Source organism: Salmo salar, chromosome ssa26, assembly GCF_905237065.1.
Source record: "Salmo salar chromosome ssa26, Ssal_v3.1, whole genome shotgun sequence".
Taxonomy (NCBI): Eukaryota; Metazoa; Chordata; class Actinopteri; order Salmoniformes; family Salmonidae; genus Salmo; species Salmo salar.
This window is the reverse complement of record NC_059467.1, coordinates 41,700,201-41,726,793: the sequence shown is the minus strand read 5'-3', so window position 1 is coordinate 41,726,793 and position 26,593 is coordinate 41,700,201. Positions and strand designations below refer to the sequence as shown.

General features: G+C 52.7%; 1 protein-coding gene across 1 annotated transcript in view; it reads left to right on the top strand.

The window, feature by feature from the left end:
* The window catches only part of LOC106562707 (integrin alpha-11), a 144,682-nt gene extending 119,377 nt beyond the window's left edge, over window positions 1–25,305 (top strand). Inside the window, exons 21-29 of the mRNA XM_045708429.1 lie at window positions 20,489–20,565; window positions 21,105–21,188; window positions 21,430–21,520; window positions 21,697–21,810; window positions 21,928–22,011; window positions 22,099–22,209; window positions 22,311–22,406; window positions 23,204–23,317; window positions 23,759–25,305. Of these exons, the coding sequence (XP_045564385.1) occupies window positions 20,489–20,565; window positions 21,105–21,188; window positions 21,430–21,520; window positions 21,697–21,810; window positions 21,928–22,011; window positions 22,099–22,209; window positions 22,311–22,406; window positions 23,204–23,317; window positions 23,759–23,836 (849 nt within the window). The 3' untranslated portion in view covers window positions 23,837–25,305. The remainder of the gene's footprint in view (window positions 1–20,488; window positions 20,566–21,104; window positions 21,189–21,429; window positions 21,521–21,696; window positions 21,811–21,927; window positions 22,012–22,098; window positions 22,210–22,310; window positions 22,407–23,203; window positions 23,318–23,758) is intronic.
* The last annotated feature ends 1,288 nt before the right edge of the window (window positions 25,306–26,593 follow it).

The following is a 26,593-nucleotide window of genomic DNA, read 5'->3' as shown; positions in this document are numbered from 1 at the left end:
GCCAGCCCAGTGAAGCCAGCAGTGTTCCCTGTAGAGAGCAGAGGCCAGCAGTGAAACTAGCAGTGTTCCCTGTAGAGGGCAGAGGCCAGCTCAGTGAAACCAGCAGTGTTCCCTGTAGAGGGCAGAGGTCAGCCCAGTGAAACCAGCAGTGTTCCCTGTCGAGTGCAGAGGCCAGCCCAGTAAAACGAGCAGTGTTCCCTGTAGAGCAGTGGCCAGCCCTGTGAAACCAGCAGTGTTCCCTGTAGAGAGCAGAGGCCAGCTCAGTGAAACCAGCAGTGTTCCCTGTAGAGGGCAGAGGTCAGCCCAGTGAAACCAGCAGTGTTCCCTGTAGAGAGCAAAGGCCAGCCCAATGAAACCAGCAGTTTTCCCTGTAGAGGCCAGCCCAGTGAAGCCAGCAGTGTTCCCTGTAGAGAGCGGAGGCCAGCAGTGAAACCAGCAGTGTTCCTTGTAGAGAGCAGAGGCCAGCCCATTGAAGCCAGCAGTGTTCCCTGTAGAGGCCAGCCCAGTGAAGCCAGCAGTATTCCCTTTAGAGAGCAGAGGCAAGCAGTGAAACTTGCAGTGTTCCCTGTAGAGACCAGCTCAGTGAAGCCGGCAGTGTTCCCTGTAGAGAGCAAAGGCTAGCCCAGTGAAACCAGCAGTGTTCCCTGTAGAGAGCAGAGTCTAGCCCAGTGAAACCAGCAGTGTTCCCTGTAGAGAGCAGTGGCAAGCCCAGTGAAACCAGCAGTGTTCCCTGTAGAGAGCAGAGGCCAGCAGTGAAACCAGCAGTGTTCCCTGTTGAGAGCAGAGGCCAGCCCAGTGAAGCCAGAAGTGTTCCCTGCAGAGAGCAATGGCCAGCCCAGTGAAACCAGCAATGTTCCCTATAGAGAGCAAAGACCAACCCAGTGAAACCAGCAGTGTTCCCTGTAGAGAGCAGAGGCCAGCTCAGTGAAACCAGCAGAATTCCCTGTAGATGGGAGACGTCAGCCCAGTGAAACCAGCAGTGTTCCCTGTAGAGAGCAAAGGCCAGCCCAGTGAAACCAGCAGTGTTCCCTGTAGAGACCAGCCCAGTGAAGCCAGCAGTGTTCCCTGTAGAGGCCAGCCCAGTGAAGCCAGCAGTGTTCCCTGTAGAGAGCAGAGGCCAGCAGTGAAACAAGCAGTTTTCCCTGTAGAGAGCAGAGGCCAGCCCAGTGAAACCAATAGTGTTCCCTGTAGAGGGCAGAGGTCAGCCCAGTGAAACCAGCAGTGTTCCCTGTAGAGGGCAGAGGTCAGCCCAGTGAAACCAGCAGTGTTCCCTGTAGAGAGCAGAGTCTAGCCCAGTGAAACCAGCAGTGTTCCCTGTAGAGAGCAGTGGCAAGCCCAGTGAAACCAGCAGTGTTCCCTGTAGAGAGCAGAGGCCAGCAGTGAAACCAGCAGTGTTCCCTGTTGAGAGCAGAGGCCAGCCCAGTGAAGCCAGAAGTGTTCCCTGCAGAGAGCAATGGCCAGCCCAGTGAAACCAGCAATGTTCCCTATAGAGAGCAAAGACCAACCCAGTGAAACCAGCAGTGTTCCCTGTAGAGAGCAGAGGCCAGCTCAGTGAAACCAGCAGAATTCCCTGTAGATGGGAGACGTCAGCCCAGTGAAACCAGCAGTGTTCCCTGTAGAGAGCAAAGGCCAGCCCAGTGAAACCAGCAGTGTTCCCTGTAGAGACCAGCCCAGTGAAGCCAGCAGTGTTCCCTGTAGAGGCCAGCCCAGTGAAGCCAGCAGTGTTCCCTGTAGAGAGCAGAGGCCAGCAGTGAAACGAGCAGTGATCCCTGTAGAGAGCAGAGGCCAGCCCAGTGAAACCAGCAGTGTTCCCTGTAGAGGGCAGAGGTCAGCCCAGTGAAACCAGCAGTGTTCCCTGTAGAGGGCAGAGGTCAGCCCAGTGAAACCAGCAGTGTTCCCTGTAGAGGGCAGAGGTCAGCCCAGTGAAACCAGTAGTGTTCCCTGTAGTGGGCAGAGGTCAGCCCAGTGAAACCAGCAGTGTTCGCTGTAGAGAGCAAAGGCCAGCCCAGTGAAACCAGCAGTGTTCCCTGTAGAGAGCAAGACCAGCCCAGTGAAGCCAGCAGTGTTCCCTGTAGAGGAGAGGCCAGCCCAGTGAAGCCAGCAGTGTTCCCTGTAGAGAGCAGAGGCCAGCAGTGAAACGAGCAGTGATCCCTGTAGAGAGCAGAGGCCAGCTCAGTGAAACCAGCAGTGTTCCCTGTAGAGAGCAGAGGCCAGCCCAGTGAAACCAGCAGTGTTCCCTGTAGAGAGCAGAGGCCATCCCAGTGAAACCAGCAGTGTTCCCTGTAGAGAGCAAAGGCCAGCCCAGTGAAACCAGCAGTGTTCCCTGTAGAGGCTAGCCCTGTGAAACCAGCAGTGTTCCCTGTAGAGTGCAGAGGCCAGCCCAGTGAAACAAGCAGTGTTCCCTGCAGAGAGCAGTGGCCTGCCCAGTGAAACCAGCAGTGTTCCCTGTGGAGAGCAGAGGCCAGCAGTGAAACCAGCAGTGTTCCCTGTTGAGAGCAGAGGCCCGCCCAGTGAAGCCAGCAGTGTTCCCTGTAGAGGCCAGCCCAGTGAAGCCAGCAGTGTTCCCTGTAGAGAGCAGAGGCCAGCAGTGAAACGAGCAGTGTTCCCTGTAGAGAGCAGAGGCCAGCTCAATGAAACCAGCAGTGTTCCCTGTAGAGAGCAGAGGCCAGCAGTGAAACGAGCAGTGTTCCCTGTAGAGAGCAGAGGCCAGCCCAGTGAAGCCAGCAGTGTTCCCTGTAGAAGCCAGCCCAGTGAAGCCAGCAGTGTTCCCTGTAGAGAGCACAGGCCAGCAGTGAAACGAGCAGTGTTCCCTGTAGTGAGCAGAGGCCAGCCCAGTGAAACCAGTAGTGTTCCCTGTAGAGGGCAGAGGTCAGCCCAGTGAAACCAGCAGTGTTCCCTGTAGAGGGCAGAGGTCAGCCCAGTGAAACCAGTAGTGTTCCCTGTAGTGGGCAGAGGTCAGCCCAGTGAAACCGGCAGTGTTCCCTGTAGAGAGCAAAGGCCAGCCCAGTGAAACCAGCAGTGTTCCCTGTAGAGAGCAAAGGCCAGCCCAGTGAAACCAGCAGTGTTCCATGTAGAGGGCAGAGGGCAGCCCAGTGAAACCAGTAGTGGTCCCTGTAGAGAGCAGAGGACAGCCCAGTGAAACCAGCAGAGTTCCCTGTAGAGAGCAGAGGCCAGCCCAGTGAAACCAGCAGTGTTCCCTGTAGAGGCCAGCCCAGTGAAGCCAGCAGTGTTCCCTGTAGAGAGCAGAGGCCGCAGTGAAACCAGCAGTGTTCCCTGTTGAGAGCAGAGGCCAGCTCAGTGAAACAAGCAGTGTTCCCTGTAGAGGGCAGAGGTCACCACAGTGAAACCAGCAGTGTTCCATGTAGAGGGCAGAGGTCAGCCCAGTGAAACCAGTAGTGTTCCCTGTAGAGAGCAGAGGCCAGCCCAGTGAAACCAGCAGAGTTCCCTGTAGAGAGAAGAGGCCAGCCCAGTGAAACCAGCAGTGTTCCCTGTAGAGAGCAGAGGCCAGCCCAGTGAAACCAGCAGTGTTCCCTGTAGAGAGCAAAAACCAGCCCAGTGAAACCAGCAGTGTTCCCTGTAGAGGCTAGCCCAGTGAAACCAGCAGTGTTCCCTGTAGAGTGCAGAGGCCAGCCCAGTGAAACAAGCAGTGTTCACTGTAGAGAGCAGTGGCCAGCCCAGTGAAACCAGCAGTGTTCCCTGTAGAGACCAGAGGCCAGCAGTGAAACCAGCAGTGTTCCCTGTTGAGAGCAGAGGCCAGCCCAGTGAAGCCAGCAGTGTTCCCTGTAGAGGCCAGCCCAGTGAAGCCAGCAGTGTTCCCTGTAGAGAGCAGAGGCCAGCAGTGAAACGAGCAGTGATCCCTGTAGAGAGCAGAGGCCAGCTCAGTGAAACCAGCAGTGTTCCCTGTAGAGGGCAGAGGTCAGCCCAGTGAAACCAGCAGTGTTCCCTGTAGAGGGCAGAGGTCAGCCCAGTGAAACCAGCAGTGTTCCCTGCAGAGAGCAATGGCCAGCCCAGTGAAACCAGCAGTGTTCCCTATAGAGAGCAAAGACCAACCCAGTGAAACCAGCAGTGTTCCCTGTACAGAGCAAAGGCCAGCCCCTTGAAACCAGCAGTGTTCCCTGTAGAGACCAGCCCAGTGAAGCCAGCAGTGTTCCCTGTAGAGAGCAGAGGCCAGCAGTGAAACCAACAGTGTTCCCTGTAAAGAGCAGAGGCCAGCCCAGTGAAGCCTGCAGTGTTCCCTTTAGAGAGCAGAGGCCAGCAGTGAAACGAGCAGTGTTCCCTGTAGAGAGCAAAGGCCAGCCCAGTGAAGCCAGCAGTGTTGCCTGTAGAGGCCAGCCCAGTGAAGCCTGCAGTGTTCCCTTTAGAGAGCAGAGGCCAGCTCAGTGAAGCCAGCAGTGTTCCCTGTAGAGAGCAAAGGCTAGCCCAGTGAAACCAGCAGTGTTCCCTGTAGAGAGCAGAGGCCAGCCCAGTGAAACGAGCAGTGTTCCCTGTAGAGAGCAGTGGCAAGCCCAGCGAAAACAGCAGTGTTCCCTGTAGAGGTCAGCCCAGTGAAACCAGCAGTGTTCCCTGTAGAGGGCAGAGGTCAGCCCAGTGAAACCAGCAGTGTTCCCTGTAGAGGGCAGAGGTCAGCCCAGTGAAACCAGTAGTGTTCCCTGTAGAGAGCAGAGGCCAGCAGTGAAACGAGCAGTGTTCCCTGTAGAGAGCAGAGGCCAGCTCAGTGAAACCAGCAGTGTTCCCTGTAGAGGGCAGAGGTCAGCCCAGTGAAACCAGCAGTGTTCCCTGTAGAGAGCAAAGACCAACCCAGTGAAGCCAGCAGTGTTCCCTGTAGAGAGCAGATGCCAGCAGTGAAACGAGCAGTGTTCCCTGTAGAGTGCAGAGGCCAGCTCAGTGAAACCAGCAGTGTGCCCTGTAGAGGGCAGAGGTCAGCCCAGTGAAACCAGCAGTGTTCCCTGTCGAGTGCAGAGGCCAGCCCAGTAAAACGAGCAGTGTTCCCTGTAGAGCAGTGGCCAGCCCAGTGAAACCAGCAGTGTTCCCTGTAGAGAGCAGAGGCCAGCTCAGTGAAACCAGCAGTGTTCCCTGTAGAGGGCAGAGGTCAGCCCAGTGAAACCAGCAGTGTTCCCTGTAGAGAGCAAAGGCCAGCCCAATGAAACCAGCAGTGTTCCCTGTAGAGGCCAGCCCAGTGAAGCCAGCAGTGTTCCCTGTAGAGAGCAGAGGCCAGCAGTGAAACCAGCAGTGTTCCCTGTAGAGAGCAGAGGCCAGCCCAGTGAAGCCAGCAGTGTTCGCTGTAGAGGCCAGCCCAGTGAATCCAGCAGTATTCCCTTTAGAGAGCAGAGACCAGCAGTGAAACTTGCAGTGTTCCCTGTAGAGACCAGCTCAGTGAAGCCGGCAGTGTTCCCTGTAGAGAGCAGAGGCCAGCCCAGTGAAACCAGCAGTTCCCTGTAGAGAGCAGAGGCCAGCCCAGTGAAACCAGCAGTGTTCCCTGTAGAGAGCAGAGGCCAGCCCAGTGAAACCAGCAGTGTTCCCTGTAGAGAGCAGAGGCCATCCCAGTGAAACCAGCAGTGTTCCCTGTAGAGAGCAAAGGCCAGCCCAGTGAAACCAGCAGTGTTCCCTGTAGAGGCTAGCCCTGTGAAACCAGCAGTGTTCCCTGTAGAGTGCAGAGGCCAGCCCAGTGAAACAAGCAGTGTTCCCTGCAGAGAGCAGTGGCCTGCCCAGTGAAACCAGCAGTGTTCCCTGTGGAGAGCAGAGGCCAGCAGTGAAACCAGCAGTGTTCCCTGTTGAGAGCAGAGGCCCGCCCAGTGAAGCCAGCAGTGTTCCCTGTAGAGGCCAGCCCAGTGAAGCCAGCAGTGTTCCCTGTAGAGAGCAGAGGCCAGCAGTGAAACGAGCAGTGTTCCCTGTAGAGAGCAGAGGCCAGCTCAATGAAACCAGCAGTGTTCCCTGTAGAGAGCAGAGGCCAGCAGTGAAACGAGCAGTGTTCCCTGTAGAGAGCAGAGGCCAGCCCAGTGAAGCCAGCAGTGTTCCCTGTAGAAGCCAGCCCAGTGAAGCCAGCAGTGTTCCCTGTAGAGAGCACAGGCCAGCAGTGAAACGAGCAGTGTTCCCTGTAGTGAGCAGAGGCCAGCCCAGTGAAACCAGTAGTGTTCCCTGTAGAGGGCAGAGGTCAGCCCAGTGAAACCAGCAGTGTTCCCTGTAGAGGGCAGAGGTCAGCCCAGTGAAACCAGTAGTGTTCCCTGTAGTGGGCAGAGGTCAGCCCAGTGAAACCGGCAGTGTTCCCTGTAGAGAGCAAAGGCCAGCCCAGTGAAACCAGCAGTGTTCCCTGTAGAGAGCAAAGGCCAGCCCAGTGAAACCAGCAGTGTTCCATGTAGAGGGCAGAGGGCAGCCCAGTGAAACCAGTAGTGGTCCCTGTAGAGAGCAGAGGACAGCCCAGCGAAACCAGCAGAGTTCCCTGTAGAGAGCAGAGGCCAGCCCAGTGAAACCAGCAGTGTTCCCTGTAGAGGCCAGCCCAGTGAAGCCAGCAGTGTTCCCTGTAGAGAGCAGAGGCCGCAGTGAAACCAGCAGTGTTCCCTGTTGAGAGCAGAGGCCAGCTCAGTGAAACAAGCAGTGTTCCCTGTTGAGAGCAGAGGCCAGCTCAGTGAAACAAGCAGTGTTCCCTGTAGAGGGCAGAGGTCACCACAGTGAAACCAGCAGTGTTCCATGTAGAGGGCAGAGGTCAGCCCAGTGAAACCAGTAGTGTTCCCTGTAGAGAGCAGAGGCCAGCCCAGTGAAACCAGCAGAGTTCCCTGTAGAGAGAAGAGGCCAGCCCAGTGAAACCAGCAGTGTTCCCTGTAGAGAGCAGAGGCCAGCCCAGTGAAACCAGCAGTGTTCCCTGTAGAGAGCAAAAACCAGCCCAGTGAAACCAGCAGTGTTCCCTGTAGAGGCTAGCCCAGTGAAACCAGCAGTGTTCCCTGTAGAGTGCAGAGGCCAGCCCAGTGAAACAAGCAGTGTTCACTGTAGAGAGCAGTGGCCAGCCCAGTGAAACCAGCAGTGTTCCCTGTAGAGACCAGAGGCCAGCAGTGAAACCAGCAGTGTTCCCTGTTGAGAGCAGAGGCCAGCCCAGTGAAGCCAGCAGTGTTCCCTGTAGAGGCCAGCCCAGTGAAGCCAGCAGTGTTCCCTGTAGAGAGCAGAGGCCAGCAGTGAAACGAGCAGTGATCCCTGTAGAGAGCAGAGGCCAGCTCAGTGAAACCAGCAGTGTTCCCTGTAGAGGGCAGAGGTCAGCCCAGTGAAACCAGCAGTGTTCCCTGTAGAGGGCAGAGGTCAGCCCAGTGAAACCAGCAGTGTTCCCTGCAGAGAGCAATGGCCAGCCCAGTGAAACCAGCAGTGTTCCCTATAGAGAGCAAAGACCAACCCAGTGAAACCAGCAGTGTTCCCTGTACAGAGCAAAGGCCAGCCCCTTGAAACCAGCAGTGTTCCCTGTAGAGACCAGCCCAGTGAAGCCAGCAGTGTTCCCTGTAGAGAGCAGAGGCCAGCAGTGAAACCAACAGTGTTCCCTGTAAAGAGCAGAGGCCAGCCCAGTGAAGCCAGCAGTGTTGCCTGTAGAGGCCAGCCCAGTGAAGCCTGCAGTGTTCCCTTTAGAGAGCAGAGGCCAGCAGTGAAACGAGCAGTGTTCCCTGTAGAGAGCAAAGGCCAGCCCAGTGAAGCCAGCAGTGTTGCCTGTAGAGGCCAGCCCAGTGAAGCCTGCAGTGTTCCCTTTAGAGAGCAGAGGCCAGCTCAGTGAAGCCAGCAGTGTTCCCTGTAGAGAGCAAAAGGCTAGCCCAGTGAAACCAGCAGTGTTCCCTGTAGAGAGCAGAGGCCAGCCCAGTGAAACGAGCAGTGTTCCCTGTAGAGAGCAGTGGCAAGCCCAGCGAAAACAGCAGTGTTCCCTGTAGAGGTCAGCCCAGTGAAACCAGCAGTGTTCCCTGTAGAGGGCAGAGGTCAGCCCAGTGAAACCAGCAGTGTTCCCTGTAGAGGGCAGAGGTCAGCCCAGTGAAACCAGTAGTGTTCCCTGTAGAGAGCAGAGGCCAGCAGTGAAACGAGCAGTGTTCCCTGTAGAGAGCAGAGGCCAGCTCAGTGAAACCAGCAGTGTTCCCTGTAGAGGGCAGAGGTCAGCCCAGTGAAACCAGCAGTGTTCCCTGTAGAGAGCAAAGACCAACCCAGTGAAGCCAGCAGTGTTCCCTGTAGAGAGCAGATGCCAGCAGTGAAACGAGCAGTGTTCCCTGTAGAGTGCAGAGGCCAGCTCAGTGAAACCAGCAGTGTGCCCTGTAGAGGGCAGAGGTCAGCCCAGTGAAACCAGCAGTGTTCCCTGTCGAGTGCAGAGGCCAGCCCAGTAAAACGAGCAGTGTTCCCTGTAGAGCAGTGGCCAGCCCAGTGAAACCAGCAGTGTTCCCTGTAGAGAGCAGAGGCCAGCTCAGTGAAACCAGCAGTGTTCCCTGTAGAGGGCAGAGGTCAGCCCAGTGAAACCAGCAGTGTTCCCTGTAGAGAGCAAAGGCCAGCCCAATGAAACCAGCAGTGTTCCCTGTAGAGGCCAGCCCAGTGAAGCCAGCAGTGTTCCCTGTAGAGAGCAGAGGCCAGCAGTGAAACCAGCAGTGTTCCCTGTAGAGAGCAGAGGCCAGCCCAGTGAAGCCAGCAGTGTTCGCTGTAGAGGCCAGCCCAGTGAATCCAGCAGTATTCCCTTTAGAGAGCAGAGACCAGCAGTGAAACTTGCAGTGTTCCCTGTAGAGACCAGCTCAGTGAAGCCGGCAGTGTTCCCTGTAGAGAGCAGAGGCCAGCCCAGTGAAACCAGCAGTTCCCTGTAGAGAGCAGAGGCCAGCCCAGTGAAACCAGCAGTGTTCCCTGTAGAGGGCAGAGGTCAGCCCAGTGAAACCAGCAGTGTTCCATGTAGAGGGCAGAGGTCAGCCCAGTGAAACCAGTAGTGGTCCCTGTAGAGGGCAGAGGTCAGCCCAGTGAAACCAGCAGTGTTCCCTGTAGAGAGCAAAGGCCAGCCCAATGAAACCAGCAGTGTTCCCTGTAGAGGCCAGCCCAGTGAAGCCAGCAGTGTTCCCTGTAGAGAGCAGAGACCAGCAGTGAAACTTGCAGTGTTCCCTGTAGAGAGCAAAGGCTAGCCCAGTGAAACCAGCAGTGTTCCCTGTAGAGAGCAAAGGCTAGCCCAGTGAAACCAGCAGTGTTCCCTGTAGAGAGCAGAGGCTAGCCCAGTGAAACCAGCAGTGTTAACTGTAGAGAGCAGTGGCAAGCCCAGTGAAACCAGCAGTGTTCCCTGTAGAGAGCAGAGGCCAGCTCAGAGAAACCAGCACTGTTCCCTGTAGAGGGCAGAGGTCAGCCCAGTGAAAAGAGCAGTGTTCCCTGTAGAGAGCAGAGGTCAGCCCAGTGAAACCAGCAGTGTTCCCTGTAGAGAGCAAAGGCCAGCCCAGTGAAACCAGCAGTGTTCCCTGTAGAGGCCAGCCCAGTGAAGCCAGCAGTGTTCCCTGTAGAGAGCAGAGGCCGCAGTGAAACCAGCAGTGTTCCCTGTTGAGAGCAGAGGCCAGCTCAGTGAAACCAGCAGTGTTCCCTGTAGAGGGCAGATGTCACCCCAGTGAAACCAGCAGTGTTCCATGTAGAGGGCAGAGGTCAGCCCAGTGAAACCAGTAGTGTTCCCTGTAGAGAGCAGAGGCCAGCCCAGTGAAACCATCAGTGTTCCCTGTAGAGAGCAAAGGCCAGCCCAGTGAAACCAGCAGTGTTCCCTGTAGAGGCTAGCCCAGTGAAACCAGCAGTGTTCCCTGTAGAGTGCAGAGGTCAGCCCAGTGAAACAAGCAGTGTTCCCTGTAGGGAGCAGTGGCCAGCCCAGTGAAACCAGCAGTGTTCCCTGTAGAGACCAGAGGCCAGCAGTGAAACCAGCAGTGTTCCCTGTTGAGAGCAGAGGCCAGCCCAGTGAAGCCAGCAGTGTTCCCTGTAGAGGCCAGCCCAGTGAAGCCAGCAGTGTTCCCTGTAGAGAGCAGAGGCCAGCAGTGAAACGAACAGTGTTCCCTGTAGAGGGCAGAGGTCAGCCCAGTGAAACCAGCAGTGTTCCCTGTAGAGAGCAGAGGCTAGCAGTGAAACCAGCAGTGTTCCCTGTAGAGAGCAGAGGCCAGCCCAGTGAAGCCAGCAGTGTTCCCTGTAGAGGCCAGCCCAGTGAAGCCAGCATTGTTCCCTGTAGAGAGCAGAGGCCCGCAGTGAAACAAGCAGTGTTCCCTGTAGTGAGCAGAGGCCAGCTCAGTGAACCCAGCAGTGTTCCCTGTAGAGGGCAGAGGTTAGCCCAGTGAAACCAGTAGTGTTCCCTGTAGAGAGCAGAGGCCAGCCTAGTGAAACCAGCAGTGTTTCCTGTAGAGAGCAGTGGCCAGTAGTGAAACCAGCAGTGTTCCCTGTAGAGAGCAGGGGCCAGCCTAGTGAAGCCAGCAGTGTTCCCTTTTGAGGCCAGCCCATTGAAGCCACAAGTGTTCCCTGTAGAGAGCAGAGGCCAGCCCAGTGAAATGAGCAGTGTTCCCTGTAGAGAGCAGAGGCCAGCCCAGTGAAACCAGCAGTGTTCCCTGTAGAGAGCAGAGGCCAGCAGTGAAACGAGCAGTGTTCCCTGTAGAGGACAGCTCAGTGAAGCCAGCAGTGTTCCCTGTAGAGAGCAAAGGCTAGCCCAGTGAAAGCAGCAGTGTTCCCTGTAGAGAGCAGAGGCCAGCCCAGTGAAACGAGCAGTGTTCCCTGTGGAGGCCAGCCCAGTGAAGCCAGCAGTGTTCCCTGTAGAGAGCAGAGGCCAGCAGTGAAACCAGCAGTGTTCCCTGTAGAGGGCAGAGGCTAGCCCAGTGAAACCAGCAGTGTTCCCTGTAGAGGGCAGAGGGCAGCCCAGTAAAACAAGCAGTGTTCCCTGTAGAGAGCAGTGGCCAGCCCAGTGAAACCAGCAGTGTTCCCTGTAGATACCAGAGGCCAGCAGTGAAACCAGCAGTGTTCCCTGTTGAGAGCAGAGGCCAGCCCAGTGAAGCCAGCAGTGTTCCCTGTAGAGGCCAGCCCAGTGAAGCCAGCAGTGTTCCCTGTAGAGAGCAGAGGCCAGCAGTGAAACGAGTAGTGTTCCCTGTAGAGGGCAGAGGTCAGCCCAGTGAAACCAGCAGTGTTCCCTGTAGAGGGCAGAGGTCAGCCCAGTGAAACCAGCAGTGTTCCCTGTAGAGGGCAGAGGTCAGCCCAGTGAAACCAGTAGTGTTCCCTGTAGAGAGCAGAGGTCAGCACAGTGAAACCAGCAGTGTTCCCTGTAGAGAGCAAAGGCCAGCCCAGTGAAACCAGCAGTGTTCCCTGTAGAGAGCAAAGACCAACCCAGTGAAACCAGCAGTGTTCCCTGTAGAGGCCAGCCCAGTGAAGCCAGCAGTGTTCCCTGGAAAGAGCAGAGGCCAGCAGTGAAACGAGCAGTGTTCCCTGTAGAGAGCAGTGGCCAGCTCAGTGAAACCAGCAGTGTTCCCTGTAGAGGGAAGAGGTCAGCCCAGTGAAACCAGCAGTGTTCCCTGTCGAGAGCAGAGGCCAGCCCAGTGAAACGAGCAGTGTTCCCTGTAGAGGCCAGCCCAGTGAAGCCAGCAGTGTTCCCTGTAGAGAGCAAAGGCCAGCAGTGAAACGAGCAGTGTTCCCTGTAGTGAGCAGAGGCCAGCTCAGTGAACCCAGCAGTGTTCCCTGTAGAGGGCAGAGGTTAGCCCAGTGAAACCAGTTGTGTTCCCTGTAGAGAGCAGAGGCCAGTAGTGAAACCAGCAGTGTTCCCTGTAGAGAGCAGGGGCCAGCCTAGTGAAGCCAGCAGTGTTCCCTTTTGAGGCCAGCCCATTGAAGCCAGCAGTGTTCCCTGTAGAGAGCAGAGGCCAGCCCAGTGAAACCAGCAGTGTTCCCTGTAGAGAGCAGAGGCCAGCCCAGTGAAACGAGCAGTGTTCCCTGTAGAGAGCAGTGGCCAGCACAGTGAAACCAGCAGTGTTCCCTGTAGAGAGCAGAGGCCAGCTTAGTGAAACCAGCAGTGTTCCCTGTAGAGGGCAAAGCTCAGCCCAGTGTAACCAGCAGTGTTCCCTGTAGAGGGCAAAGGCCAGCCCAGTGAAACCAGCAGTGTTCCCTGTAGAGGCCTGCCCAGTGAAGCCAGCAGTGTTCCCTGTAGAGAGCAGAGGCCAGCAGTGAAACGAGCAGTGTTCCCTGTAGAGAGCAGAGGCCAGCTCAGTGAAACCAGCAGTGTTCCCTGTAGAGGGCAGAGGTCAGCCCAGTGAAACCAGTAGTGTTCCCTGTAGAGAGCAGAGGCCAGCCCAGTGAAACCAGCAGTGTTCCCTGTAGAGAGCAGAGGCCAGCCCAGTGAAACCAGCAGTGTTCCCTGTAGAGAGCAAAGACCAGCCCAGTGAAACCAGCAGTGTTCCCTGTAGAGGCTAGCCCAGTGAAACCAGCAGTGTTCCCTGTAGAGTGCAGAGGCCAGCACAGTGAAACAAGCAGTGTTCCCTGTAGAGAGCAGTGGCCAGCCCAGTGAAACCAGCAGTGTTCCCTGTAGAGACCAGAGGCCAGCAGTGAAACCAGCAGTGTTCCCTGTTGAGAGCAGAGGCCAGCCCAGTGAAGCCAGCAGTGTTCCCTGTAGAGGCCAGCCCAGTGAAGCCAGCAGTGTTCCCTGTAGAGAGCAGAGGCCAGCAGTGAAACGAGCAGTGTTCCCTGTAGAGAGCAGAGGCCAGCTCAGTGAAACCAGCAGTGTTCCCTGTAGAGGGCAGAGGTCAGCCCAGTGAAACCAGCAGTGTTCCCTGTAGAGGGCAGAGGTCAGCCCAGTGAAACCAGCAGTGTTCCCTGTAGAGGGCAGAGGTCAGCCCAGTGAAACCAGTAGTGTTCCCTGTAGAGGGCAGAGGTCAGCCCAGTGAAACCAGCAGTGTTCCCTGTAGAGAGCAAAGGCCAGCCCAGTGAAACCAGCAGTGTTCCCTGTAGAGAGCAAAGACCAACCCAGTGAAACCAGCAGTGTTCCCTGTAGAGGCCAGCCCAGTGAAGCCAGCAGTGTTCCCTGTAGAGAGCAGAGGCCAGCAGTGAAACGAGCAGTGTTCCCTGTAGAGAGCAGTGGCCAGCTCAGTGAAACCAGCAGTGTTCCCTGTAAAGGGAAGAGGTCAGCCCAGTGAAACCAGCAGTGTTCCCTTTCGAGGGCAGAGGCCAGCCCAGTGAAACGAGCAGTGTTCCCTGTAGAGCAGTGGCCAGCCCAGTGAAACCAGCAGTGTTCCTTGAAGAGAGCAGAGGCCAGCTCAGTGAAACCAGCAGTGTTCCCTGTAGAGGGCAGAGGTCAGCCCAGTGAAACCAGCAGTGTTTCCTGTAGAGAGCAAAGGCCAGCCCAATGAAACCAGCAGTGTTCCCTGTAGAGGCCAGCCCAGTGAAGCCAGCAGTGTTCCCTGTAGAGAGCAGAGGCCAGCCCAGTGAAGCCAGCAGTATTCCCTTTAGAGAGCAGAGACCATCAGTGAAACTTGCAGTGTTCCCTGTGGAGAGCAAAGGCCAGCCCAAAGAAACCAGCAGTGTTCCCTGTAGAGGCCAGCTCAGTGAAGCCAGCAGTGTTCCCTGTAGAGAGCAGAGGCTAGCCCAGTGAAACCAGCAGTGTTCCCTGTAGAGAGCAGAGGCTAGCCCAGTGAAACCAGCAGTGTTCCCTGTAGAGATCAGTGGCAAGCCCAGTGAAACCAGCAGTGTTCCCTGTAGAGAGCAGAGGCCAGCTCAGTGAAACCAGCACTGTTCCCTGTAGAGGGCAGAGGTCAGCCCAGTGAAACGAGCAGTGTTCCCTGTAGAGAGCAGAGGCCAGCCCAGTGAAACCAGCAGTGTTCCCTGTAGAGAGCAAAGACCAACCCAGTGAAACCAGCAGTGTTCCCTGTAGAGGCCAGCCCAGTGAAGCCAGCAGTGTTCCCTGTAGAGAGCAGAGGCCAGCAGTGAAACGAGCAGTGTTCCCTGTAGAGAGCAGTGGCCAGCTCAGTGAAACCAGCAGTGTTCCCTGTAAAGGGAAGAGGTCAGCCCAGTGAAACCAGCAGTGTTCCCTTTCGAGGGCAGAGGCCAGCCCAGTGAAACGAGCAGTGTTCCCTGTAGAGCAGTGGCCAGCCCAGTGAAACCAGCAGTGTTCCTTGAAGAGAGCAGAGGCCAGCTCAGTGAAACCAGCAGTGTTCCCTGTGGAGGGCAGAGGTCAGCCCAGTGAAACCAGCAGTGTTCCCTGTAGAGAGCAAAGGCCAGCCCAATGAAACCAGCAGTGTTCCCTGTAGAGGCCAGCCCAGTGAAGCCAGCAGTGTTCCCTGTAGAGAGCAGAGGCCAGCCCAGTGAAGCCAGCAGTATTCCCTTTAGAGAGCAGAGACCATCAGTGAAACTTGCAGTGTTCCCTGTGGAGAGCAAAGGCCAGCCCAATGAAACCAGCAGTGTTCCCTGTAGAGGCCAGCTCAGTGAAGCCAGCAGTGTTCCCTGTAGAGAGCAGAGGCTAGCCCAGTGAAACCAGCAGTGTTCCCTGTAGAGAGCAGAGGCTAGCCCAGTGAAACCAGCAGTGTTCCCTGTAGAGATCAGTGGCAAGCCCAGTGAAACCAGCAGTGTTCCCTGTAGAGAGCAGAGGCCAGCTCAGTGAAACCAGCACTGTTCCCTGTAGAGGGCAGAGGTCAGCCCAGTGAAACGAGCAGTGTTCCCTGTAGAGAGCAGAGGTCAGCCCAGTGAAACCAGCAGTGTTCCCTGTAGAGAGCAAAGGCCAGCCCAGTGAAACCAGCAGTGTTCCATGTAGAAGCCAGCCCAGTGAAGCCAGCAGTGTTCCCTGTAGAGAGCAGAGGCAGCAGTGAAACGAGCAGTGTTCCCTGTTGAGAGCAGAGGCCAGCTCAGTGAAACCAGCAGTGTTCCCTGTAGAGGGCAGAGGTCAGCCCAGTGAAACCAGCAGTGTTCCATGTAGAGGGCAGAGGTCAGCCCAGTGAAACCAGTAGTGTTCCCTGTAGAGAGCAGAGGCCAGCCCAGTGAAACCAGCAGTGTTCCCTGTAGAGAGCAGAGGCCAGCCCAGTGAAACCAGCAGTGTTCCCTGTAGAGAGCAAAGGCCAGCCCAGTGAAACCAGCAGTGTTCCCTGTAGAGAGCAAAGGCCAGCCCAGTGAAACCAGCAGTGTTCCCTGTAGAGGCTAGCCCAGTGAAACCAGCAGTGTTCCCTGTAGACAGCAGTGGCCAGCCCAGTGAAACCAGCAGTGTTCCCTGTAGAGAGCAGAGGCCAGCAGTGAAACCATCAGTGTTCCCTGTAGAGAGCAAAGGCCAGCCCAGTGAAACCAGCAGTGTTCCCTGTAGAGAGCAGAGGCAGCAGTGAAACCAGCAGTGTTCCCTGTAGAGGGCAGAGGTCAGCCCAGTGAAACCAGTAGTGTTCCCTGTAGAGAGCAGAGGCCAGCCCAGTGAAGCCAGCAGTGTTCCCCGTAGAGAGCAGAGGCCAGCCCAGTGAAGCCAGCAGTGTTCCCCGTAGAGAGCAGAGGCCAGCCCAGTGGAGCCAGCAGTGTTCCCTGTAGAGGCCAGCCCAGTGAAGCCAGCAGTGTTCCCTGTAGAGAGCAGAGGCCAGCAGTGAAACGAGCAGTGTTCCCTGTAGAGAGCAGAGGCCAGCTCAGTGAAACCAGCAGTGTTCCCTGTAGAGGGCAGAGGCCAGCCCAGTGAAACCAGCAGTGTTCCCTGTAGAGAGCAGAGGCCAGCCCAGTGAAACCAGCAGTGTTCCCTGTAGAGAGCAGAGGCCAGCTCAGTGAAACCAGCAGTGTTCCCTGTAGAGAGCAAAGTCCAGCCCAGTGAAACCAGCAGTGTTCCCTGTTGAGTCCAGCCCAGTGAAGTCAGCAGTGTTCCCTGTAGAGAGCAGAGGCCAGCAGTGAAACTAGCAGTGTTCCCTGTTGAGAGCAGAGGCCAGCTCAGTGAAACCAGCAGTGTTCCCTGTAGAGGGCAGAGGTCAGCCCAGTGAAACCAGCAGTGTTCCATGTAGAGGGCAGAGGTCAGCCCAGTGAAACCAGTAGTGTTCCCTGTAGAGAGCAGAGGCCAGCCCAGTGAAACCAGCAGTGTTCCCTGTAGAGAGCAGAGGCCAGCCCAGTGAAACCAGCAGTGTTCCCTGTAGAGAGCAAAGGCCAGCCCAGTGAAACCAGCAGTGTTCCCTGTAGAGAGCAAAGGCCAGCCCAGTGAAACCAGCAGTGTTCCCTGTAGAGGCTAGCCCAGTGAAACCAGCAGTGTTCCCTGTAGACAGCAGTGGCCAGCCCAGTGAAACCAGCAGTGTTCCCTGTAGAGAGCAGAGGCCAGCAGTGAAACCATCAGTGTTCCCTGTAGAGAGCAAAGGCCAGCCCAGTGAAACCAGCAGTGTTCCCTGTAGAGAGCAGAGGCAGCAGTGAAACCAGCAGTGTTCCCTGTAGAGGGCAGAGGTCAGCCCAGTGAAACCAGTAGTGTTCCCTGTAGAGAGCAGAGGCCAGCCCAGTGAAGCCAGCAGTGTTCCCCGTAGAGAGCAGAGGCCAGCCCAGTGGAGCCAGCAGTGTTCCCTGTAGAGGCCAGCCCAGTGAAGCCAGCAGTGTTCCCTGTAGAGAGCAGAGGCCAGCAGTGAAACGAGCAGTGTTCCCTGTAGAGAGCAGAGGCCAGCTCAGGGAAACCAGCAGTGTTCCCTGTAGAGGGCAGAGGTCAGCCCAGTGAAACCAGCAGTGTTCCCTGTAGATGGCAGAGGTCAGCCCAGTGAAACCAGCAGTGTTCCCTGTAGAGGGCAGAGGACAGCCCAGTGAAACCAGTAGTGTTCCCTGTAGAGGGCAGAGGCCAGCCCAGTGAAACCAGCAGTGTTCCCTGTAGAGAGCAGAGGCCAGCCCAGTGAAACCAGCAGTGTTCCCTGTAGAGAGCAAAGTCCAGCCCAGTGAAACCAGCAGTGTTCCCTGTTGAGTCCAGCCCAGTGAAGTCAGCAGTGTTCCCTGTAGAGAGCAGAGGCCAGCAGTGAAACTAGCAGTGTTCCCTGTAGAGAGCAGAGGCCAGCTCAGTGAAACCAGCAGTGTTCCCTGTAGAGAGCAGAGGCCAGCCCAGTGAAACCAGCAGTGTTCCCTTTAGAGTCTAGCCCAGTGAAACCAGCAGTGTTCCCTGTAGAGAGCAGAGGCCAGCAGTGAAACCAGCAGTGTTCCCTGTAGAGAGCAGAGGCCAGCCCAGTGAAACGAGCAGTGTTCCCTGTAGAGGCCAGCTCAGTGAAGCCAGCAGTGTTCCCTGTAGAGAGCAAAGGCTAGCCCAGTGAAACCAGCAGTGTTCCCTGTAGAGAGCAGAGGCCAGCTCAGTGAAACGAGCAGTGTTCCCTGTAGAGGCCAGCCCAGTGAAGCCAGCGGTGTTCCCTGTAGAGAGCAAAGGCCAGCCCAGTGAAATGAGCAGTGTTCCCTGTAGAGGGCAGAGGCCATCCCAGTGAAACCAGCAGTGTTCCCTATAGAGAGCAGAGGCCAGCAGTGAAACCAGCAGTGTTCCCTGTAGAGAGCAAAGGCCAGCCCAGTGAAGCCAGCAGTGTTCCTTGTAGAGGCCAGCCCAGTGAAGCCAGCAGTGTTCCCTTTAGAGAGCAGAGGCCAGCAGTGAAACGAGCAGTGTTCCCTGTAGAGAGCAGAGGCCAGCCCAGTGAAACGAGCAGTGTTCCCTGTAGAGAGCAGTGGCCAGCCCAGTGAAACCAGCAGTGTTCCCTGTAGAGGCCAGCCCAGTGAAACCAGCAGTGTTCCCTGTAGAGAGCAGAGGCCAGCCCACTGAAACGAGCAGTGTTCCCTTTAGAGAGCAGAGGCCAGCAGTGAAACGAGCAGTGTTCCCTGTAGAGAGCAGAGGCCAGCTCAGGGAAACCAGCAGTGTTCCCTGTAGAGGGCAGAGGTCAGCCCAGTGAAACCAGCAGTGTTCCCTGTAGATGGCAGAGGTCAGCCCAGTGAAACCAGCAGTGTTCCCTGTAGAGGGCAGAGGACAGCCCAGTGAAACCAGTAGTGTTCCCTGTAGAGGGCAGAGGCAAGCCCAGTGAAGCCAGCAGTGTTCCCTGTAGAGGCCAGCCCAGTGAAGCCAGCAGTGTTCCCTGTAGAGAGCAGAGGCCAGCTCAGTGAAACCAGCAGTGTTCCCTGTAGAGAGCAAAGTCCAGCCCAGTGAAACCAGCAGTGTTCCCTGTTGAGTCCAGCCCAGTGAAGTCAGCAGTGTTCCCTGTAGATAGCAGAGGCCAGCAGTGAAACTAGCAGTGTTCCCTGTAGAGAGCAGAGGCCAGCTCAGTGAAACCAGCAGTGTTCCCTGTAGAGAGCAGAGGCCAGCCCAGTGAAACCAGCAGTGTTCCCTTTAGAGGCTAGCCCAGTGAAACCAGCAGTGTTCCCTGTAGAGAGCAGAGGCCAGCAGTGAAACCAGCAGTGTTCCCTGTAGAGAGCAGAGGCCAGCCCAGTGAAACCAGCAGTGTTCCCTGTAGAGAGCAGAGGCCAGCAGTGAAACGAGCAGTGTTCCCTGTGGAGGCCAGCTCAGTGAAGCCAGCAGTGTTCCCTGTAGAGAGCAAAGGCTAGCCCAGTGAAACCAGCAGTGTTCCCTGTAGAGAGCAGAGGCCAGCTCAGTGAAACGAGCAGTGTTCCCTGTAGAGGCCAGCCCAGTGAAGCCAGCGGTGTTCCCTGTAGAGAGCAAAGGCCAGCCCAGTGAAATGAGCAGTGTTCCCTGTAGAGGGCAGAGGCCAGCCCAGTGAAACCAGCAGTGTTCCCTATAGAGAGCAGAGGCCAGCAGTGAAACCAGCAGTGTTCCCTGTAGAGAGCAAAGGCCAGCCCAGTGAAGCCAGCAGTGTTCCTTGTAGAGGCCAGCCCAGTGAAGCCAGCAGTGTTCCCTTTAGAGAGCAGAGGCCAGCAGTGAAACGAGCAGTGTTCCCTGTAGAGAGCAGAGGCCAGCCCAGTGAAACGAGCAGTGTTCCCTGTAGAGAGCAGTGGCCAGCCCAGTGAAACCAGCAGTGTTCCCTGTAGAGGCCAGCCCAGTGAAACCAGCAGTGTTCCCTGTAGAGAGCAGAGGCCAGCCCACTGAAACGAGCAGTGTTCCCTTTAGAGAGCAGAGGCCAGCAGTGAAACGAGCAGTGTTCCCTGTAGAGGGCAGAGGTCAGCCCAGTGAAACCAGCAGTGTTCCCTGTAGAGAGCAGAGGCCAGCTCAGTGTAACCAGCAGTGTTCCCTGTAGAGGGCAGAGGTCAGCACAGTGAAACCAGCAGTGTTCCCTGTAGACGGCAGAGGTCAGCCCAGTGAAACCAGTAGTGTTCCCTGTAGAGAGCAGAGGCCAGCCCAGTGAAACCAGCAGTGTTCCCTGTAGAGAGCAGAGGCCAGCTCAGTGAAACCAGCAGTGTTCCCTGTAGAGAGCAAATGCCAGCCCTTGCAAGCTATTACATGCTAAAAAGGGAAGCACAGCCAAGAGCTGCCCAGTGACACGAGCCTACCATACGAGCTAAATAACTTATATGCTCGCTTCGAGGCAAGTAATACTGAAACATTCATGAAAGCATCAGCTGTTCTGGATGACTGTGTGATCACGCTCTGCGCAGCCAATGTAAGACCTTTAAACAGGTCAACATTCACAAGGCCGCAGGGCCAGACAGATTACCAGGACGTGTACTCAAAGCATGCGCTGACCAACTGGCAAGTATCTTCATTGATAATTTCAACCTCTCCCTGACCGAGTCTGTAATACCTACATGTTTCAAGCAGACCACCATAGTCCCTGTGACAAGAACACTAATGTAACCTGCCTAAATGACTACCGACCCGAAGCAAAATGACTACCGACCCTGATTATTATACATAACATCCTGATCTATATGTAGATATTGTTATTTCCCTTGACGTAGTGATGCTGAATGTAAAACACTTCACTCTCACCTACTGTACATATCCAATCTGTTTACATCTACATGAAGGTACAAGGTTCCTAGGTTTTAAGGGTTGATTGAGAAATCAGGCATATGTAAACTCACGGTAGCTGCAGTGTGTCTCCATTGAACAGATCCATGTTGGCAGTACAGTAATTGTACATATGTTCAGTGCTTGGTCTTCAGAGGGGAAATGCCCTGGTTCTTTGTTTGGTACCAACAGGGCTGCAGGCTCCTTGAGTCCTGGGCCAAGGACTTAGTCCAGGTTATTGCAGGCTTCTCTCTTTAATCCCTAATGTGGGATGTATTATTGTCGGAGGCTGGGGACTGAGGAAACGTACAGTTTGGAAATGGTTTATAGCCAGGAGAACCCTCCCCCAGTGCTACTGCTCTCAGCTCAGCTCTACTCTGTGTCCACACCTGTATGCATGTTTTGACCGTTCTGTTGTGGCAAAACTCATGGGTAATGCGAAACTCATGGGTAATGCGACTAGTACGAGCACTGTAACGACCAAATCAGCAATGTTGACGGAATTGAGTTAAGTCTGTCCAAGAATTACAGAAGGAAAAAAGCTTTGACCCACAAAGTTATTTACTATGATGCAAAGGCATGATATTTCCTGTGAGAGAAATGACTACAGTAGATTAATATCGGAAACATTTTGTCATCGTGGTACTATAATACTCTCTCTTGTCGTCCCCCATGTAGGTATCTTTCCGCCTGGAGTTTGAGTTCAGCCGATCAGTGTTCCTGGACCACGTACGCGTCATTCTAGAAGCCAGCAGGTGAGGACGCACTAAACCACTTCAAATAATAAACCGTTTTTTAATTACTGTCTGATAAATATGATTTTTACAGTTATGATCAGGTGAGATAATGAGATAATGTTCTTAGCTCAGGAGTTTCTCCTCTCCTTTCCTAGTGTCAAACAGTCACTAATCAATAGATGAGGGTGGTGTCAAACAGTCACTAATCAATAGATGAGGGTGGTGTCAAACAGTCACTAATCAACAGATGAGGGTGGTGTCAAACAGTCACTAATCAACAGATGAGGGTGGTGTCAAACAGTCACTAACCAGGGTGAGGGTGAAAAGAGGGTGAAAACCTGCAGATACTGCATCTCAATCAGCATTTCTCAACAATGAACTGATTCATCACACTAACCACAGATCCACCCAGTGAGAAGCAGGATATTGACAGAAACGGAGCTATAACATCTCTGAAATATGTCCATGTCATCCAAGGGTCACTTAGCATGTAGTCCCATTGAGATGTGAGTTTGGCATGTCAGAATAGTTGAAATGCATTTTTTTTTTCTCTACAGTGACGGAGAGGAGGTTACCTTAGCAGACAATTTCAACGACATCTTTCACCCGCTGAAATACGAGGCTGACCTCCTATTTACAAGGTTTGTCTTTGTCACAATGTCCTCTCTAAAGTTCCTTCCCCTTCTGTCAGTCTCCTTAAATAAACTCATAAAACTCTTGTAAAATAAAAGTGAACTATCATAGCAATGCAATTCCCTGTCACTGGAACTTAACGATTCAATGTTGATTTAGTGTTGCACAGACACAATGGCAAACGTTAGATATACAGTATACAGATATACTGTACGTGATTGAGTGTATCATCTTCTTTTCTCCGTAAAGGGACTCCAACCCCTCTGGCTGTGAGATCAAAGCAGACCTCTCCCTGGAAATACCTGGAAATATTGGTCCTCCTTTCAACTTCACCTTCCAGGTGAGGATCGAAGGTCACAACACACTGGGTTGCGGCACAATCATACAGCAACCACGCAACAATCAATTGTCTTTACAGTGTAGAAATACTGTATATTGCAATTACATTTACAAAATACCCCAACAATTTTTTATTGCTTGAGTTAAGACTGAATTAGTGCCCTATATTTCTCACAGATTCAGAATCTGGGCTTCTTTCCCGTGAGGGACCTGCAGTTGAATATAGAAATTCCAGAGATGACCAAAAACGGGAACCAGCTGTTGCAGATATCGGACTTCCATATTGACAAGGTGAGAGGACTTGAAAATCTGGCAAAGGACTTAGAATGGTCTGCTTCCTTTGAGAGACCACCAAGTGTGTCCTTATACTGTCTGGGTTCTAACGGAGATGTAATTCTGTCTCCTTAGACAGACGGTACCCACTGCATACCCCCTCAACATGTGGCACAGAGCAGGGCGTCTCCAGAAGACCTCTCTCGAGTCTCACGCCTGGTAAACCACCCACACCATATGATTGCAACTAGCTTACCTAAATAATGGAACATTCTTAACTAACAAGCTTGTGTTTGGCCTCTTCAGAACCAGTCCAATACTCTGCCTCTGCCGGTCCAATGCACTGTCAACCTGAACCCCTACAAGGAAGTCAGCGTCAGAATCAGGGGGGCATTACGGTTGGACGCCTTGCATGCTGTGAGTATATCACATTCCAATGCTAAATCCTACACTCCTTGAGCATGTCTGTAAGACGTTAACTTCCTGTTGTGTTCATTCACTCTCTCTTACAACACCAGCTGAGGTTCAAAGTCCTGGAACTGGTGACGAGTGCAGCAGTAGAACTTCCACCTTCAAGCCCCATGTTTCTTCATGAAGAAAGGCCTGTCAGACATGTGAGTACAACACACTCCCAAGTCAAGACACACTTCAGTGCATAACCTTTTAACCTTTTCTATAGAGTCATTCATTAATTCGATTTAAAACTTGTATTTTCAATAGCAGCCTGGCCAAGAGACTAGACTACATTTCACTATAGTTGCAGTTCATGTTCTACAAATGAGCTCCTAATAGCTATGCAGAATCCTCACAGCCAAGGCTGTTATTCTAACACACATGATTGACTGCATGGTGCTTAAGGACCGAAAGGACCAGCAGCAACACGTGTGGTGGAGCCCTGTTCTCCCATAAACTGCTCATTGCTGCCACCTATAGGCCAATATTTAGAGTTAAGCAACAACCAGTCACACAAAGTTGTTATGCACTCAACTCAGCGCTCTTAGAAGCACAACCAGTTCCCTTCATCTCTGCTTTTGATGAGACTCCACAGGGAAAGAGAGCATGGAAACATTTTATTTTGAATGCATCATTGATCAGATGGAATTCCAGTAAAGCCGGTGATCCACACAAGATGACACTGTGTTAACACTGACCCACAAAGCATCACGCAAGATAGATCTGCATATAATGTGTGTGTACCTTTAGAGGCACCAGTTGCTTTAAAAAAAAACTAGAATCTGCCCTTTTGAAGTCTTCCAATGGTACAAAACAGGGACATGTAGTAAGATTCCCTATAGTAGACGTAATCTGTTGTAATCTATTGCAGTCTATGGCATGTAAACTGAACTAGGATCAGCTTTTGTTATTTGATCGGGGTGCCATTTTGTCTTGTTTTGTGTGCTCGTTTCCACAGATAATCCTGGAGATTAGGAAAGAAGGGGATTACAGAATCTCAATCTGGATTATCATTGGGAGCACGCTGGGAGGGTTGTTGCTGCTATCCCTGCTCAGCCTAGCTCTATGGAAGGTAAAGCCTGCCCTACTGCCCTGGAGCTCTCATACAAACATTACACCAGCATGATGATCACAATATACATTTATCATGGAGATAGTGAGTTTACAGCAACAGGATTTGTTTGCTTAAACTAGATAATTGCCAGATTGCACCTGTAATTTTACTGTCCTGGATTGCAGAAGTGACAATGAGCATAGTGTGCCACTCGGGTTCTTTCTCTAAATTCAGTAGGAGTATTTTAACTGACTGACGTCGAGACAGTGTTGTAACTGCAGTGTAATGTAGTGGACGACACTGCCCTCTTCTGGCAAAGAATGATTGTACATTATTGTATGTATTTTCCCACTAAGAAACAGCATGCCCCACACTGATAAAGCCAGCTGAGATTGTTTCTATGAAAACGATCTAGAAGCATCTATGCCTTTGAATCTCACTTCTCCCTCCTCCTCCAAGCTTGGCTTCTTCCAGAGGCAGAAGAGGAGAGAAGAGGATGAGCAGGAGACCAATGGAAAGGTGGCAGAGGAGCGGTAACTAACGCAGGCGAGGGACCAGCCATCACACACACAGGGGACCCAACACTCAGGGACTGCCCCATCTCCCCCGACACTACAGTGGTACAGTCCAGAAGGCTCTGCAAGATGAGACCGTCAAATCAACACCTGCTCAGTGCACTGGATGACCAACTGTACCTGTATGACCCATGAGACGTTAGCACTACCAACCATAATGCCCTGCCCTCCACTGTACTGCTGAGACTACTGGACCCTCCTCGGTGCCTGGTTACCCATACCCACCTCTGACCTCTACCCTTTAGCTAGACACCCTTCCCCATGGTTACCCACCTCTAACCTCCACCCACACTGCCCCTGGTTACCCACCTCTAACCTCTACCCTGTATTTAGGCTATGGCACCCTTCCTCCTGACCACATTGAAGAGCGATGGAGAGATATTTTGGTTGATGAGTCCATTCCTATTGGTGTAATAATGACTAACTTAGAAAGGGCTGCAGTTATAATCAGACAATGATTCTGAGGCAAGCAGCTTAAATTTGATTCAACTTGGTAGGCTTTGTTTTGAGATAACTGTACACTGTACAAGAAAAAACCTCAAGGTGCTGTGCCAACTGCAGGCGGCTATATTGGCCTACTATGGCCTACTGCGCTGACAAGTACAGTACATACTTCTGGAGAGAAACACAAAGACGAAGAAGTTGGCGGCATGTGCCAGTAGATGTGACTCTACCCAAGTGACTTTTAGAGAATGGTATTGTGAACTGAAAATCTCCAAGGCACCAGGACAACAATTGTCAACATTCAAGAAACTCTCTGGTGCTTTTGTTTCCAAAGAACTTGGGCAGAGAACTGTTTTTTGGAAGTCCCAAGAAAATACCTTCTGTTTTGGAGATCCAATGTTCCTTCCCCTCTCCTCTCATACTAGTCCTACAGTATCTCCATTGGAGGAAAATACACGGAATAAATTCATCATTTTGATGCACTTTTACTTTGTAGAAATACAAACTTGAATTTTGTAAATAGTCAACTATCTTTTTATACATAACCAAGTCTAATATTGTGATTTTCCAGTATTCCCCACAAGGATTGTGGCATTATCCTGTTATTCCAGAGACATGGCAAATGAGTTTAGCCTACGAGACAAATACAAATCGGTTTTCTGACATGCTTTGCACCACAACAAATAGCCTTTGAAAAAAGGATATGCATCGAACTATTCTCCATCCACAACATGCACCTGTTCTGAGCGTGCTGTTGAAGACCGACTTATTCAGGATTTCAACAAAATGGCTGTCTATCATGTAATGTTATATGATCTAATGAGGATCGGACCATTGGTGTTTAGTGCTTCTATGTCCAAATGAATCATTTTCAAACGTTTTTTTGTCAATGAAATCCCTTTTGTTTATTCATGAATGTCAGTGTCCAACCCATGTGGATGAGGTATAAAACAACTAATACATCTAGAATAAAATATGTAAAATGTGTTGTATCTATTGTTGTGTTGGCTCAACGTTATCAGCGTTTTGTATGATACACTCCTTCAATGCCCGTCACCGTGAAACACACACACAATTGTATAGAAGTAACTGACAAAAATAGCAAACTGAATGGCCGATACATTGAAGCTGGCTTCTAAGACAGAGAGCCTTCAAACTAGGCAAAAGTGTTAATAAGTCCTCACCAGCAGAGCACTGGGACAACATCACGCCACCCTAAGTTCTCTCGAAGTAAAGTCAAATATGGTGGATAAATGAAGATGGTGAACTCAGGCCATTTACCATTGAAAACAATGGTCAGTTCCAGTCTACTTTTAATGGTGTAGCCTTCCATAGACAACAATGCAATAGCAGCTGGGTCTGATCTAGTTAGTTCATTGATTTTCATTCAACCAGAAAAAAAAACTGCGGGTGGGGTGTCTCACTTCCTCTTCAGTCTCTGGTAAAGCTCCACGTATTATGTATTTTAAGTGAGAAATGTTTTAATAATATAAATTCTCCATAACTTCAGTTATCTGCTAGAATCAATAAACTCAAACTGCAGTAGAGATCCTACGCCCACGTGAAAAATCCCTTCCCCCAACTTTCATCCGCGTGTGTTCCGCTTGTGTGTGTGTATAGATACTGGATATAATGACAAGATACTTGTGTCTTCGCCCTAACAATGGGATTCATTGTTCACAGAGCGGAACGGCGGGCTGTCAAGCTCACGCCTATTCCCCTCTTTGGATTGGTGGATACATTTTGTTATTTGAATACTTTTTTAAATATTCGATGAGGGGTGTTGACATCCACCACCTGTATTCAATGGAGATGCTAGCCTCATGAATATGCATACTGTCTCGAATGGACTTAATTGTAATTTTTTTGGTCAACGATTTAAACAAAATACTGTAATTTCAAAGTGGAAGAAAAATACAAACTTGTTATTAAATGGAAAATAAAACACTACCTTGATTAGACTCAACCCCCTGAGTCAATAGAATCACCTTTGGCAGCGATTACAACTGTCAGTCTTTCTGGGTAAAACTCAAAGCTTTTCACACCAGGATTGTTCAATATTTGGCCATTATTCTTCAAACTCTGTCAAGTTGGTTGTTGATCATTGCTAGACAGCCATTTTCAAGTCTTGCCATAGATATTCATGCCAAAAATGTAAATAAAGGAACATTCAATGTCGTCTTGGTAAGCAACTCCAGTGTATATTTGGACTTGTATTTTAGGTTATTGTCCTGCTGAAAGGTGAATTTGTCTCCAAGTGTCTGTTGGAAAGCAG